This window comes from Diabrotica virgifera, chromosome 7 (assembly GCF_917563875.1).
Source record: "Diabrotica virgifera virgifera chromosome 7, PGI_DIABVI_V3a".
Lineage (NCBI taxonomy): Eukaryota > Metazoa > Arthropoda > Insecta > Coleoptera > Chrysomelidae > Diabrotica > Diabrotica virgifera.
The window spans coordinates 95,226,791-95,242,463 of NC_065449.1; the positions used below are offsets into that span (position 1 = coordinate 95,226,791).

The 15,673-nt window shown below is 34.3% G+C and overlaps 1 protein-coding gene across 1 annotated transcript in view; it reads left to right on the forward strand.

Moving 5' to 3' along the window:
- LOC126887848 (exocyst complex component 7) overlaps positions 1 to 15,055 on the forward strand; it is a 92,408-nt gene extending 77,353 nt beyond the window's left edge. Inside the window, exons 11-13 of the mRNA XM_050655743.1 lie at positions 7,397 to 7,502; positions 14,596 to 14,729; positions 14,790 to 15,055. Of these exons, the coding sequence (XP_050511700.1) occupies positions 7,397 to 7,502; positions 14,596 to 14,729; positions 14,790 to 14,892 (343 nt within the window). The 3' untranslated portion in view covers positions 14,893 to 15,055. The remainder of the gene's footprint in view (positions 1 to 7,396; positions 7,503 to 14,595; positions 14,730 to 14,789) is intronic.
- Positions 15,056 to 15,673: the final 618 nt, after the last annotated feature.

The following is a 15,673-nucleotide window of genomic DNA, read 5'->3' on the forward strand; positions in this document are numbered from 1 at the left end:
TTTCCATTTATGTCTTTAAGAAGGCCATCTTTCTTTTTTCGCGGTGTATTTGTGATTTCCTTTATTTTCTTGTACAGATTAAAGCTATCATACTGTTATGACAGTTCCGTAGATTGATCTTACATAGAAAAAGTCCCTTGACGTAAAAGAAGAAGTAGTCACGTACGAGAATGTTCTGCATGTCATTGAATAACCCAGAATTGTCTGGTGACGTCCAGAACGCCAGAAATCTATATAAACATATGTGTTTGACATTTTACAGTTCAGTTGTAATTCAGATTTTGAAGTTTGCAGTTATCAGTTTGTAATTTCTGTTGAGTTCAATGAAGAAGTGTAACAGTACTTTTTAGAATATTCTTCTATTTCACTACATTGATTTGCCAGCGAGGTGGATTTGGCCTCTTTTATTTTCTTTCCTATTAATATCTGGATTTCCTTGTATTTTGCCTTACTCCTGCCTTTATGTTTCCTTCCTTCCTCCATTAGCTCTAGGATTTCTGAAGTCATCCATCTCTGTTTTTTTTATTATTTTTGTGGGTAATATCTTCTTTCCTGCCTCTACTAACGTTTCTTATATCATGTTCCATTTGTCATTAACATCTATTGTTTTATCACGTCTTGTTTGATTTTCTTTAAGTTATCATTTATTTCTTCTTTTAGCCTCTGACGTACAGGTTCTTCTTTTAAATTTGAGACATCAAATCGTGGTATATTTGTTTGTTTTTGGATCTTTTTCAGTTTTATCTTCATTACGCCTACTACTGGATGATGATCTGAATTTATGTCAGCTCCGTGGTACGTTCTCACAGAGTGTTTTTATATCTGGATTTGATTAAAATGTAATATATCTGGTTTCTTACAATGTGATCTTCCGAATCCGCCGGTGATATCCAGGTATAAAGTCTTCTTTTAGGTAATTTAAATAAGGTATTCATTACTACCAGCTCCTCGCTTTGGCAGAATTCGACAAGTCTGTCCCCCCCCTTTCATTTCTTTCTCCCAAGCCAAATTCTCCCTCACATCCATCCACTTTTCCTTTTCCAATCTTGGCGTTGAAATCTCCCATCACCAAAATATGTCATCTTTTTTTATGGATCTTATGATTTCGTTCAATTGCATGTAGAACCTTTCTATCTCGGCCTCATCTTTGTCGGCAGTAGGTGCATATATTTGGACAACGTTTCTCTTTTTAGAGAATGTTTGTAACTGAATCATCATCAGTCTTTCTGAGTAGGGGGTAAAACCAACGACAGATTTATTTGTCTCTTTGTCTACAAGTATGGCAACTCCATATCGATGTCTTGGATCATTGTTACCAACATAATACATCATGCCGTTGTTTGTGGTTAGGTTTCCTGAATCGGGCCATTGAACGTCGCTGATACCGAATATATTTATCTTAAGGCGATCCATTTCAGCTGTTAGATTATCGAGAACTGAGATGACTAGTCTCAAAAAAAGTTCAAGACAAAGTTGCAATGGTTTGGTCACATCAAAAGTAGAAATAAAAACTATGTGGGACGAAGGACAGAGCTGTTTAAAGTTGAGTGTAAGAGAGGCAGAGGAGAACCGAGGAGAAGATGGAAGGACTTGTGGTGGAGGACTTAAGGGGGAAAGTTTTAAATGAACACGATGGATAAAAATGAGTGGCGAATAAGAGTAAGGAACAACCACCCCCGAAAAGGAAAAAGCTGAGGAAGAAGAAGAAGAAGAAATCAATACATTAAAAAACAGTCCTCTTGACGATCAAACTTATATCATTCATTCACCATCTTGATATTTTTTCATAGAAATGGAGTCTCTGTCTATTTCCGTATTCATCAGTAGTTGTTGGTTCATGTTTCCAATAATGGACCGTGCTAGTCGTGACGTCAAATCAATGTTGGCTACTCTGGAAAGTTTCCAAACAAAGCAAAAATTCACACGTGGTGTTTGTTTTAGTTTTTATAATTTTGGAATATATTGCTTGTAGGATGTTAAATTTTTACAAAGGTAATGAGTTGTTTACCCGTGATTGTAATCAATGCTCATATCATAGTATATTTCCCACCATATTTCCAAGTAGGACTGGTTAAGAACCTGAAGAAACGCAGTAAGTACTATGTAGTGTGTAAATCATTGATTTTGTGTAAGAACATTTATAAAATTAAAAGCAATATGATTGATATGACTAACAAGGATTGTGTCTTTAGAAAAAATGTCCAGATTCCAGATGATTGTTAAAACAATATTAAAAATGATTACACAAATCACGTGTATAAACGTCAAACTTTTGCTTTGTTTGGAAACTTTTTTGACGTTTTGACGTCACACTATCACGGTCCATTAAACTACAAATAAACATTTTTTGTTTTTCAGTTTTAAGGTAGTTTTGCAAGTATAAATGCAATGATCGATATATTTTTCAACTTATTACGATTGGTAAAATCGAAGGACGCAAGGGAATTGGTAGAAAACAGGACTCTTGGTTGAAGAATACCAGGGAGTGGACAGGAATAAAATAAGCAGAGCAACAATTAAGAATAGCTAGAGACAGAGACATGTTCGAGAGTTTCTTCATGTTAATCGTTAACGTCAAGGGGACTTGATATGGCACGTTAAGAAGAAGAAGAAATGCAATGAAAAATTGTTCAAAAGTATATCTTATCTAGCGTTGAAGACGGACCAATATCATGGTTCCGCAACATCAAAAAGTGATTAAATTTTTTGTCTAATTGATATTTTACAACAGCAGTAAACAGAACATAACCTCGAAATAATGCGACATATTAAGAAAATAATTCCATGCGAGAAGTTTCAAAATAAATGGGAAAATCACAGTATATTTTACTGACCATCACCAACATCATCTGTCAACTTCTTGCATCCAGTATTGGACGTAGGTCTCCTCCATACTCTTTCAGTGTAGAACTGTTCGTTCTACTTTTCTTTTCCGGAGTCGTTTCGTTGTGAACCCTGACATTTCATTTCACTTAGAGGGGTTTTGTCAATTTAATTGACGCATGCAATACGCGTTGGTGCATCGTAGTATAGGAGGCAATAAAAACTGCTGCACTCATACTTTCTGATTTCCATATACCGCAACTTGGGACTGAAAATGCTACTTACTATTTCCAGAAAGATTTATAGACCTTCTGGTCTAGATCCGTAATTTCAACGTTAACAGAGGTATCTTTTGTAGGACGCGGCTAGAGATTGCAATTGCTGGATCCAGCATCCAGATATCCAGCGCTTTTTTTACATGCTGGATCCAGCAAACCGTGCTGGGTCCAACAGCGCGCATCCGCAAACGTGTCAAATTCGAAATAAACTTAATGTCTTCATTAGCCTCTTTATTCAAAGCCGTGAGTCGGAAACTTGCCATTCTATCGCGCTAGCTGTAGCTCAGTATGCTGGAAAGTTACTATAGCTTAAAAGTTTACATCGATAAAGCGTTGATAGACATTGATTCTGCGATAATATTATCTGCTGGTGAGTGGTCAATAATCAATGAGTTGATCGCCACTTTTTAACCGGTGAAACTGGCTGTAAAAGCTCTTTGCAGAATAGAGTCCACTTTGATAATGGCGGACACAACCATGAAATTTGTTTTAGACAAACTAAGTAGCCAGTACTCTAGCCTTAGTGCCGATCCATCGGAAGCATTACGCAACAGAATCGCGGAACGGTGCCTCTCTGAAATTACAGGTACATTAGTGTACTTAAACAAAATCCAAAAAAGTATGACGAAGGACTAAACAATACTGGTTATTTCCCCATGCCGAAAAAGAATCCTATGCGACAAAAGATGAAAATTTTTGTTGAGTCGTATAAATAAACAAGTGATTGTAGAACCAGTGCAAGAGGACATAATGGAAGAAGATGGGCCAACTAATTCGGAGCCTGTGAATTTTAATTTGGAACAAGAACTTGAGATTGAATTGAATAGACCAAGGCATTTAGCACTAAAAATACCCGAATAAATAAATTTTTAAATACAGCACCTAGAGACTTGCAGTTTTTTGCATTATGTTCAGGATGACGTCAGGAAAAAAGTATACTATTCAAAAATAGGTGCAAATGCATAATTGCACTGTAAAGTGCATAAAATGCATCCAAAATTGCATAAATATAAAAATAAAGTCAAAATCAGTATACTAAGGAAAAAAATTTATTATTAAGGAGGTTTTTGGGGTCACTGAATACGATTACGCCATCAGAACTGATCCCCGGATCACCTGGTGCCCAAGGTCACGGCAAGAGACCAAGAGACGTCATCTTCTGGAGTTTCGATGGTTTTCGACATTAAATCGATGCAAACGGATTACTCATTGGTTTTACAGGTGGCTAAATACGAATATGATATCAGAATTGACCTCCGGAATACCTGGTGCCCAGGATCGCTACTAAGGCACGTCATCTTCTGGAGTTTCGTGGGATTTCGGCACTAAATTTATGTAACTGGACTACTCGGGGGTTTTTGAGGTGGTTAAACTCGAAGATGCCATCAGGATAGACCTTAGAATCACCTGGTGCCCAAGGCCAATGCAAGGGACGTCATCTTCTGGAGTTTCTAGGGCTTTCGGTATCAAATTGGTGCAAATGGATTATTTACGGGTTTTGGAGGTCGCTAAACACGAATATACCATAAACACCGACTCCCTGTGTACCTGGAGCCCAAGCACACTGCAAGGGGGTCCTCTTCTGGAGTTTGAGAGATTTCGGCATTTAATTGATAAAAATGGATTACTCGGGGTTTTTTGAGTCGTTAAACACGAGTATGCCATCAGAACAGACCTCTCGATTACCTGGTGCCCAAGGTCACTGCAAGGGACGTCATCTTCTGGAGTTTCGAGGGTTTTTGGCATAAAATCGATGCAAACGGATTACTCTTGAGTTTTTGGGGTTGCTGAATATGAATATGCTATCAGACCCAACCCGCGCAGCATCTGGTGCTTAAGGCAGCTCTTCTTCTGGAGTTTTAAGTGTTTTCCGTACTAAATTGATGAAAACAGATTACTCATGGGTTTCTCAGGTACCTGAATACGAAAACGCCATCAGAACAGACACTGAAGCACCTGGTGCCTAAACCACGTTATCTTTTGGAGTTTCGAGGGTTTTTGGTACTAAATTGATGAAAAATGGATTACTTTTTGGTTTTGGGGTTGTTGAACACGAATATGGCTTACATGAGAAATTCTGGAGTATCTAGTGATTACGGTAATCGCTAATAATATCAACGCATAACAAAACTCATGTAAAAAAATTAAATAGATCAACATAGTAGAGTTCGTATTCCGTAAACCCAAATACCCATGAGCAATTCGTTTATATTAATTTAGTACCAAATTTTTTCTAAAATCCATAAGATGATATACCTTACGCACCAGGTGCTTTGGTGTTTGTTCTGACGGCGTATTTGTTTTCAGCAACCAAAAAAACCCATGAATAATCCGTTTTAATTTATTTAATGCCGAAAACCCTCGAAACTCCAGAGGATAACGTGCCTTAGACCCAGATGCTCCGGTGTCTCTTCTGATGGCGTATTTGTGTTTAGCAACCCCAAAAACTCTTGAGTAATCTGTTTGCATCAATTGAGTACTTAAAACTTTCGAAACTCCAGAAGATGACGTGCCTTTGGCACCAAGTCCTCCGGTGTTTGTTCTGATGGGGTATTCGTGTTCAGCATCCCCAAAAACCTATAAGTAATCTGTTTGCATCAATATAGTACCGAAAACCACGCCTAGCGGATGACGACCCTTGCAGTGACCCTGGGCACTAGGTTCTACGATGGTCCGATGGAATTTAATACCGAAATCCCTCGAAATTCCAGAAGAGGACATCCCTTGCAGTGACCTTGGGCTCACTGTGCCCAAGCACAGGGTGCACAGGGGGTCGGTTCTGATGGCACATTCGTGTTTAACCTCAAAAACCCTCCAATAATCCATTTGCATCAATTAAATGCCGAAAACCACTCGAAACCCCAGAAGATGACGGGCCCAAGTAGCGCAGGTACTCCTGAGTTCAGTTCTGATATCATATTCGTGTTTACCGACCCCAAAAAATCCATGAGTAATCCGTTTACATCAATTGAATGCCGAAAACACTCGAAACTTTAGAAAATTACGTCCCTTGCTATGACCTTGGGCACCAGGTAATCCGGTGGTCTATTTTAATGGCATATTCGTGTTTGGCGACATCAAAAACCCCGGAATAATCCGTTTGCACCAATTTAATACCGTAGCGACCCTGGGCACCAGGTTCTCTGTAGGTCAATTATGGTGGCAAATTCGTACTTAGTGACCCATAAAACGCGTAAGTAATCCGTTTGCATCGATTTAATGCCGAAGACCATCGAAACTCCAGAAGATGATGTCTCGTGCACTGACTTTGGGCACCGGGTGATCCGGGGGTCAGTTCTGATTGCGTAATCGTATTCAGTGACCCCAAAAACCCCCCAAATAATAAATTTTGTTCTTTAGTATACTGATTTTGACTTTATTTTTATATTTATGCAATTTTGGATGCATTGTATGCACTTTACAGTGCAATTATGCATTTCCACCCATTTTTCAATAGTAGACTTTTTTCCTGACCTCATCCTGAACATAATGCAAAAAACTGCAAGTCTCTATGGGCTGTATTTAAAAATTTATTTATTTTGTGCTAAATGCCCTCGTCTAGATACGAGAAAAAGAAAACTTTTATAACCAAAAAAAAAACTGGTTCTCTAAAAGATTACGAAAAGATTTTGGAAAAAACGTGGTCGTTTATGAGACAGAAGGTGTGAAAGGCGATCCTTTGTGCATGGTCTAAGACTATTTGATGTCCCTAAAACCGACCAGCATAGAGGCCGAAAGAGCTTTCTCCGCATCCGGCTATATGTGTAATTCTGTGCGAAGTACAGACATTCTGCAATAATTAATTCATGTTTCTGTTGTTTAGAAATTTAGAATACAGACAAAAAAAAAACATTAAAATCGTGTTTTCATTTTGATTCCACATTTTGCTGGATCCGCGCTGGATTCAGCTGGATTTAGGCCAATCTTGCATAAATCCAGCTGGATTGGAAATGCTGCTGGATTGCAATCCCTAGACGCGGCCTTTCACCAAGCATTACGAACTTGATTATAAGGAGGATGAGGCTCCACTTATAGGAGCTATATTCGCCTAGCCCTCCAAGCTTATGAATATTAACGTTCAGTCAAACTGATACAAAAGTACTACCTCTCCAAACCCACTAATCCCATTTTACTGACTACCCACTACTAACTGTAGTACTTCACTCTACTGGTACTGTTGTTCTGAAGCTATTTATTTTTATTCATTTTACATATTATATTCTTCACTGTTGTACTTAACTTGATCAGATATGCAATTTTATGAAATTATTCAATCTACGTTATTTGTTTTTTAGCTGGAATAAACTTTTGAATTATATTAATTGTGATGATCCGTCCATTAATATTCATAGCGACAAATTAAAAGACAAAGAACGAGCTGTTATTAAAGAAAAATTTGCCGTAAGTATAATTGTTTATTTAAAAATATTAAATTTAAATCCAATAATAAAATAATAAAATACTAGTTCACGAAAGGGATGTCAAAAAGAGATGGAGAAAGTACTTTGACAGCTTATTAAATGAAGAATTTGACAGACAGCCTGTAGAGTCAACGGAGACAGTAGCAGCAATGGTCACCAAAATAACCAACGAGGAAGTGGCTCAAGCGCTTCAAAAAATAAAGAAAGGAAAAGCGGTAGGACCAGATGATATTCCTGGGGAAGTATGGAGAGCATTGGGAGAGACAGGAACAAGGTGGCTAGCAGGTCTATTTAATAGAATTATGGAAGTTGGACAAATGCCAGACGAATGGAGAAGCAGTATACTGGTACCTGTTTACAAAAACAAGGGAGATATACAACAATGTACAAACTACAGGGCTATAAAACTGCTTAGCCACACCATGAAAATATGGGAAAGAGTAATTGATAGACGGATACGTGAAGAAACCGAAATATCCGAGAATCAATTTGGCTTTATGCAGGGTAGATCAACAACAGATGCAATTTTCATTATAAGGCAGTTGATGGAAAAATACAGGAGTAAAGAAACAAACGCTCATATGGTATTCATTGATCTTGAGAAAGCATATGATAGAGATCCTCGAGAGATTCTGTGGTGGGCACTCAATAAGAAAGGAGTCCCTGGTGAATATGTAAAGATTGTGAGGGATATGTATGAGGGAGTAACGACTAGTGTTAGGACAGGTGTGGGAGAGACTGATAAATTTCATGTGAAAGTAGGATTGCATCAAGGTTCTGTGCTTAGTCCGTATTTATTCTCATTAGTTTTGGACCAGATAACAGCGAAAATACAGGGTAACATTCCATGGTGCTTAATGTATGCTGATGATGTCGTGTTAGTAGGAAATAGTGAAAGAGACTTAGAACAAAAACTGGAACAGTGGAGACAAGCTCTGGAGGAAAAAGGTTTAAAACTTAGTAGGACAAAAACAGAGTATGGAATGTTCATTTAAAGATGGAGCTACTACAAATAAAATGGTATCTTTGGATGGTGAAATGATTGTAAAAAGCAATAGTTTTAAGTACCTAGGATCGGTATTACAGAGTAATGGAGAAATAGATGGAGATGCATGCAGTAGAATTAGGGCTGGATGGATGAAGTGGAAAGAAGCGAGTGGTGTGTTGTGTGACAGAAAAATTCCAATGAAGCTGAAGGGAAAATTCTATAAAACAGCCATAAGACCAGCTATGATGTACGGAACTGAATGTTGGGCAGTGAAAAAGAAAGAGGAACAGCGAATGCATGTGGCGGAAATGAGAATGCTTAGATGGATGAGTGGAGTGACAAAGAAGGATAAAATTAGAAATGAGTATATTAGGGGAAGTCTAGGTGTGGCACCAATTGATGCCAAAATGAGAGAGCATAGGTTAAGATGGTTTGGTCATGTTCAACGTCGAGACGTTAACCACCCAATACGAAGAATAGCTGAAGTGCAGATTCCTGGAAGGAGTAGGAGAGGAAGACCAAAGAAGAGCTGGGGGGAGACGATAAGGCAGGACATGTTGGTAAAGGGGATTAACATTGATATGGCCCAAGATAGAATTGTGTGGAGAAATGCAATTAGGGAAGCCGACCCCGCATAGGGATAAGGCAAAGAGAATGATGATGATGATTAAATTTAAATCCAAGTTTTACAAATTTGTGAATTCAATTCTAAGAAGCTGTTATACAATCGTCGATTGTATCGAATCTCTTAGAAGTTGTATGGATGATGTACCTAAATATTTTATGTTTATGATTATATTGTGAATCCTCTGTACAAAACAGCCGTTAGATCTGATATCCTTTTTAAATCCCGTTATGGATCATTCTTACAGTAGTGATGTTGATTATAGTTACTTTCGAGTATTCGTTACAAATCGTTACTTTTGTATAAAGTAAACATTTACAGTATTCGTTACTTTGATTACTATGATTACTTTTGTATTTGAGTACCGGTAATCATAATATGAGGTAATCATGATATTATCGAAAATCGTATTTCTCAGTAGGTAGGTATTTTGTATAGGTATTCCGATATAACAAGTAATCTTTTACCTACAGTATTCGTTACTTTGATTACTATGATTACTTTTGTTACTTTTGTATTTGAGTACCGGTAATCTTATCGAAAATCGTATTTCTCAGTAGGTAGGTATTTTGTATAGGTATTCCGATATAACAAGTGATCATTTACAGTATTCGTTACTTTGATTACTATGCCGCCTCCCTACCCTAAATGCCTTGGTCTAATTCTAATAAAAACAATGCAACATACAAAATTAAAGTTGTTGATCATACTGTAGAAACATTATCATTTCCACATTTTTCCGGTCAGTCTAGAAAGTAATCAAGTGTACTGGTTGTAGATACAATAGTCGTTACTCGCTCTGATACGACTAATACGAAGTAACGAAGTAATCAGAGTAATCAAAGTAGATACAATAGTCGTTACTCGCTCTAATACGATTGGTACGAAGTAACGAAGTAATCAGAGTAATCAGAGTAATCAAAGTAGATACAATAGTCGTTACTAGCTCTGATACGATTGGCACGAAGTAACGAAGTAATCAGAGTAATCAGAGTAATCAAAGTAGATACAATAGTCGTTACTAGCTCTGATACGATTGGCACGAAGTAACGAAGTAATCAGAGTAATCAAAATAATCAAAGTAGATACAATAGTCGTTACTAGCCCAATAAAATAAAATAAAATCAAAATGTAATTCCGTACAGGTTGGAATAAATTTTTTATCAAAGCTTAGGTCCAAACAAAAGATATTTTCAAGAAAGTATATGATTCATATGAGGGGATCATTGTTTAAATAATTAAAAATGGAAAAATTTTGCACAAAATTTCCTTTTTTAACTGCTGCCGTAATTCATGTTTTTATTAAGGTTTTCACATTTTTTTCTGCAAAACTGAATAAACGTTCGTTTATATAAGACTTACTAAATTAAATTTGACCCTTAATTTATTTAAATAATTGTAAATCAAAATTAAAAACAAATTTCCAAAAAAAAGTTTTTGCATTATAAATAAGCACTATAAAACATTTTGTTTTACAGAAAAAGTTGCCCTGTAGTACCAGTATAATGTATTAAAAAATTGGTTGATAAATATTAAGTAGTTTATGAAATATTTAATTTGTTTATTAAAAATTACCATTTTCCCAATTGCAAAAACGCGGTTGTTGCCGATAGAGTATACAAGTTTTTAAGGTCTCATTGTTTTGGCTTTTACGTATATTTTCGATAAATGTATTGCCAAATCAAAATTTCGATTAAACTCCCCTTCAAAATGGCGTGTGAAAATTATCGTAATTTTTTAAAACTTTTTTTTAATAACATCACCGGGATTAGAAATTCGAGTTACTGGTTATTTTTAACACATTCACAAATAAAAAATTTTTCTTCTCGAACCGTTTGTTACCGAGGTATCTTTTTAAGTTTAAAAATTCATAATGTGTTTATTTATCAATATTAATATTTAAAAGTGCGTAAGTACATCAACCCTACTACTCAACAATGCCATTTATACATAGAGTAATAATTGTAGAATGTTTTAAAAAATAATGATTTTCGTAGCGACCTTAAATGAAAACTTTTTGCGTGTAGAGTGTTACAGTAGTTGTTTTCAATATCTTCGTTAATAATAGGCCAAAAATCAATGTTTTTTTTAGTTTAAGCATATAAAAACAATAACATCTAAATGACCCTTTCTACAATAAATATTCATCAATTGTTAAATTGCTACAAACAATTTAAAAAGGAAATTTTTCTCTAGATGTGATACTTAAATAAAAATTGGCACAAAAGACAACCCCAAAATAGTATTAAAATAAACTTTTTTTATAAAAGAAGAACTATTATAATTAGTGTGACCAACTCCAATTCAGTCGAATTCGGGACAAGGCTGAAAAAAATACCTGAAATCCGGGACTTTTTAATGAAAATCGGGCTATTTTTTTTAATATAGAACTATATCATCATTTTATTGATTACTTCACATTTTTATGTTGATAAAAATTTTCTTGATGGGATGAGTTGTAATAATAATCACATTTTTGTTAGTTTTTGACGTTTCAACTTCCAATCCGGAAATCGTTCTCAAAAAAGGAAAAATTATAAAATCAACTGATGTTGGACTTCCATGTAAATAGAAACTTAAAAAAATATAGTTATCATTAGTACATATTCATGTTTTTACATCATCTTTTCAGAAGACGATAATTAAAATACAGAAACGGGAAAAAGTCCAGAGTTTGAGTTTTAGTAGAACCACCACGACATAAAATGCATGTGTTTTGAATGTGGTGTTAGTATTACACTCTAGAAATTGTCGACTTTTTTTCGTCCCACCAATTCAATTTGATGTGAATTCTTAGAAAAATAACGTATTCAAAGTGTCAAAATAGAATTTTACCAAAACGTAGAAAATTCGGATGGCCCGGAAGCCTTGTTCGGGACGCCGGGACACGACTTCGTAATTCGGGCCATGTCCCGGATTTTTCGGGCTAGTTGGTCACACTAATTATAATACATAATTAGCATTAAATTTGTTAAAGAAACGTAAAAAACTTTTTCCTTTGTATAATAATAAAATATTTACGTATTTTACATTTAATTTGCGAATTTTTGCCAATGATTTGTACAAAGAATAAAGTTTTTATGTTCCTTTAACAAAAGTTTAATTTTATTAAATTTTTAAAATAAAAATTTGTTTGAATACTGTTTTGTGGGGTTCCATGACATCTCGTAACGCTACAGTTCGTAACCGGACAGTTGGTAACGGACAGTTCGTAACGTCCAAATTGAATTATTCTGTTTATTGTTGTTAACATGGAAACTAACTGTTATTACAGTTATAAATGGAATTATGTTTATCAATTTAACGAATCAGTATCATAGGATAAACATTTTTAGGGCATTTCATATTTCGAGTTTCAAAATATAATAAAAGTATTTAAATCAAGTATTAAAGTATTACAAGCCATCCCTCTTATCAACTATAACCGTTGATTGAATGCCCCAAAGCTATTACCAATCACAAGGTTTATTATAATAACAGGTAATTATAATCTTTTCTTTACAAAATGTTTATTTAAAAATTTTGGAATGTCTAAAGAGGGTTGTCAGATTAAAGATTTCAGGAATTAAGTACTTGATTATACCTTTGTCTAGGCATATGCAAATTTAAGGAACAATAAGAGGAATAAACTTTTAAGAGTATTGTTAAAAGTTTGTATGTATTTAAATATTTGTTTGTGTTTAAAGACTTTTAATATACACTGAAACACGGAATATAAAATGTGTTAAACATGTTTATCCCCGTACTGATTCGTTAAATTGATAAACATAATTTCAATAACTGTAATAACAGTTAGTTTCCACGTTAACAAAAATAAACAGAATAATTCAATTTGGACGTTACGAATTGTCCGTTACGAATTTGTATATTACAAACTGTCGCCGTTACTAAGTGTCGCCGTTACGAACTGTCGCTGTTACGAATTATCCGTTACCAACTGTCCGGTTACGAACTGTCGCGTTACGAGGTGTCTGGTCACGGTTTTGTGTCACATCTTTGGTGTCAACTTTTATTTATCACAATATCAGAGAAAAAATAATTTGAAAAAAAATGTTTTATAGCAAATGAATCAATATTTACTGCAAAAACGGTCATGTAGATTTTGATATGCTACCCCAAATTAAAAAAGAAATTGAAATTGGCCCATTATCAACGGAGATATTGCAAATTACTCCTCCGCCAATTTTCAGGCAAAAAGTTTTCATTTAAGGTCGCTACGAAAATCATTATTTTTTTATAACAATCTACAATTTTTACTCTATGTATAAATGGCATTGTTGAGTAGTAGGCTTGATAGATGTACTTACGCTTTTAAATGTTAATATTGATAAATAAACAAATTGGGAATTTTTAAACTTAGAAGAGCTAACTCGGCAAAAAACAGTTCTAGAAAAAATTTTTTCTTCTGTAAATGTGGGAAAAATTACAAGGAACACGAATGTCATTTCAAAAATCATTTCAAAATTTTTAATCCCGGCGATGTTATTAAAAAAACAAATTTTAAACAAATTACAACAATTTTTAAACGCCATTTTGGAGCGGAGTTTAATTGAAATTGTGATTTGACAATGCATTTATCGAAAATATACTTAGCAAAAAAAAAATGTGACACTAAAAACTTGTATACTCTATCGGCAACAACCGCGTTTTTGCAATTGAAAAAATGGTCATTTTTAATAAACAAATTAAATATCTCATAAACTACCCAATATTTATCAACCATTTTTTTATACTATATACTGGTACTAACGCGCAACTTTTTGTGTAAAACAAAATGTTTTATTGTGCTTATTTATAATGAAGATAAATATTTTTTGGAAATTTGTTTTTTAATTTTGATTTACAATTATTTACATAAATTAAGGGCCAAATTTAATTTAATAAGTCCTATATAAAAGACTGTCTCTTCAGCTTAGCAGAACAAAATTGTAAAAACCCTAATAAAAACATGAATTGCCGCAGCAGTTAAAAAAGTAAATTTTGTGCAAAAATTACCAATTTTTAATTATTTAAACAGTGATCCCCTCATATGAATCATATACTTTCTTGAAAATATCTTTTGTCTTGACCTAAAGTTTGATAAAAAATTTATTCCAACCTGTACGGAATTACATTTTGTTTTACATGTATTGTAATTTTATTTGGTCGGGCTACACTCGCTCTGATACGATTGGTACGAAGTAATCAGAGTAATCAAAGTAACGATTTGCCTCTCTGTATAGTAATCATTACTTTCGGTATTCGTAAGTAACGAGTACTTTGTAACGAATAGTTACTTTTTCAACATCACTACCTTACAGTTCCAATACTTTCGGCGCCAAAAGCGCTGAAAGATGTGCGATTTCCGAAGTGGAAATCGAAACGTCAAAATAAACTTATTTTAAAGTAAAATTGTGACTTGTATTAAGATGCCACAAGAAAATAGCTTCAGAACAATATATAATTATTTACATTTTTTAGGGATTTAATAAGGAAATTGAAGAAATTTCTAAAGTACAAAGAGGATACTCTATACCTGACATTGAACTAAGAGAGAGTATTAAACGTGATAATAAAGAACTTATCATTCCAAGATATAATGCCTTTTATAACAAGTAAGTTTTATTTTAAAATTATTTTAAGGTTATTCTGCTCATTGTGATAATTATTTTTAGATATGCCGCTTTGAATTTTACAAAAAATATAGAAAAATATATTAAACACAAACCAGATGAAGTATCGGCTATTATCGATAGATTTTTTGATGTAGCTGCATAGTTTTAAAGGATTCACCTTACGAAAATTATATCTACTATTGTTATATTCATTATTTAGATATTTATTATTATTATTTAAGTAAAATATAAATGCAATATTTTATATGTTAAATTAATTTATCTTTTATTATTCCTGCCGAAATTAAACTGTCTCTATTTCTTTTCTTTTCTTTTTTATTTTTAAATACTACAGTATGCGGCAAAATAAACATTACTGAAATGAATATTGAAATGTTTTTGATTATTTATGTATTTAGTATACGTGATATAGCCTTGCAAACATTAATCACGACGACATTTCCGATAAAACATATGTTAAAGGTGCCCCCTGGCACGAAAAAATCTTTAACTCTACTCCGCAATTCCGGAATGTCGGTGGATCAGTGTTAAATCTCAAATATTCATAATTCATATTCGATATTGAACAGTATATTTTTATCACCCCGTATATCACATCAACCAATTTGTTATTATATTCAAACATGTGCGGGTTATTTAATTTGTTTAATTGTTGCAATTCATAAACAATATTTTCGGCAATAGACATTAATTTAGCTGACTAAGTAAAAACTTTTGTTCTTTTGGTCGTGTGGGCTATGACCCAATTCATGTTGCCAACAAGAGAGAATATACTTTTAGAATCATTCATTAGAATCAACTCAACCAGGCCAGATGTGCCTTTAACTTCATTCCTTCGAGTAACTTCAACGAGTCAATATGTAGCATTATGACAGACTAAATCTAATTCGCGTACAAGCCACATATCAGTACGTTCTCCCGGG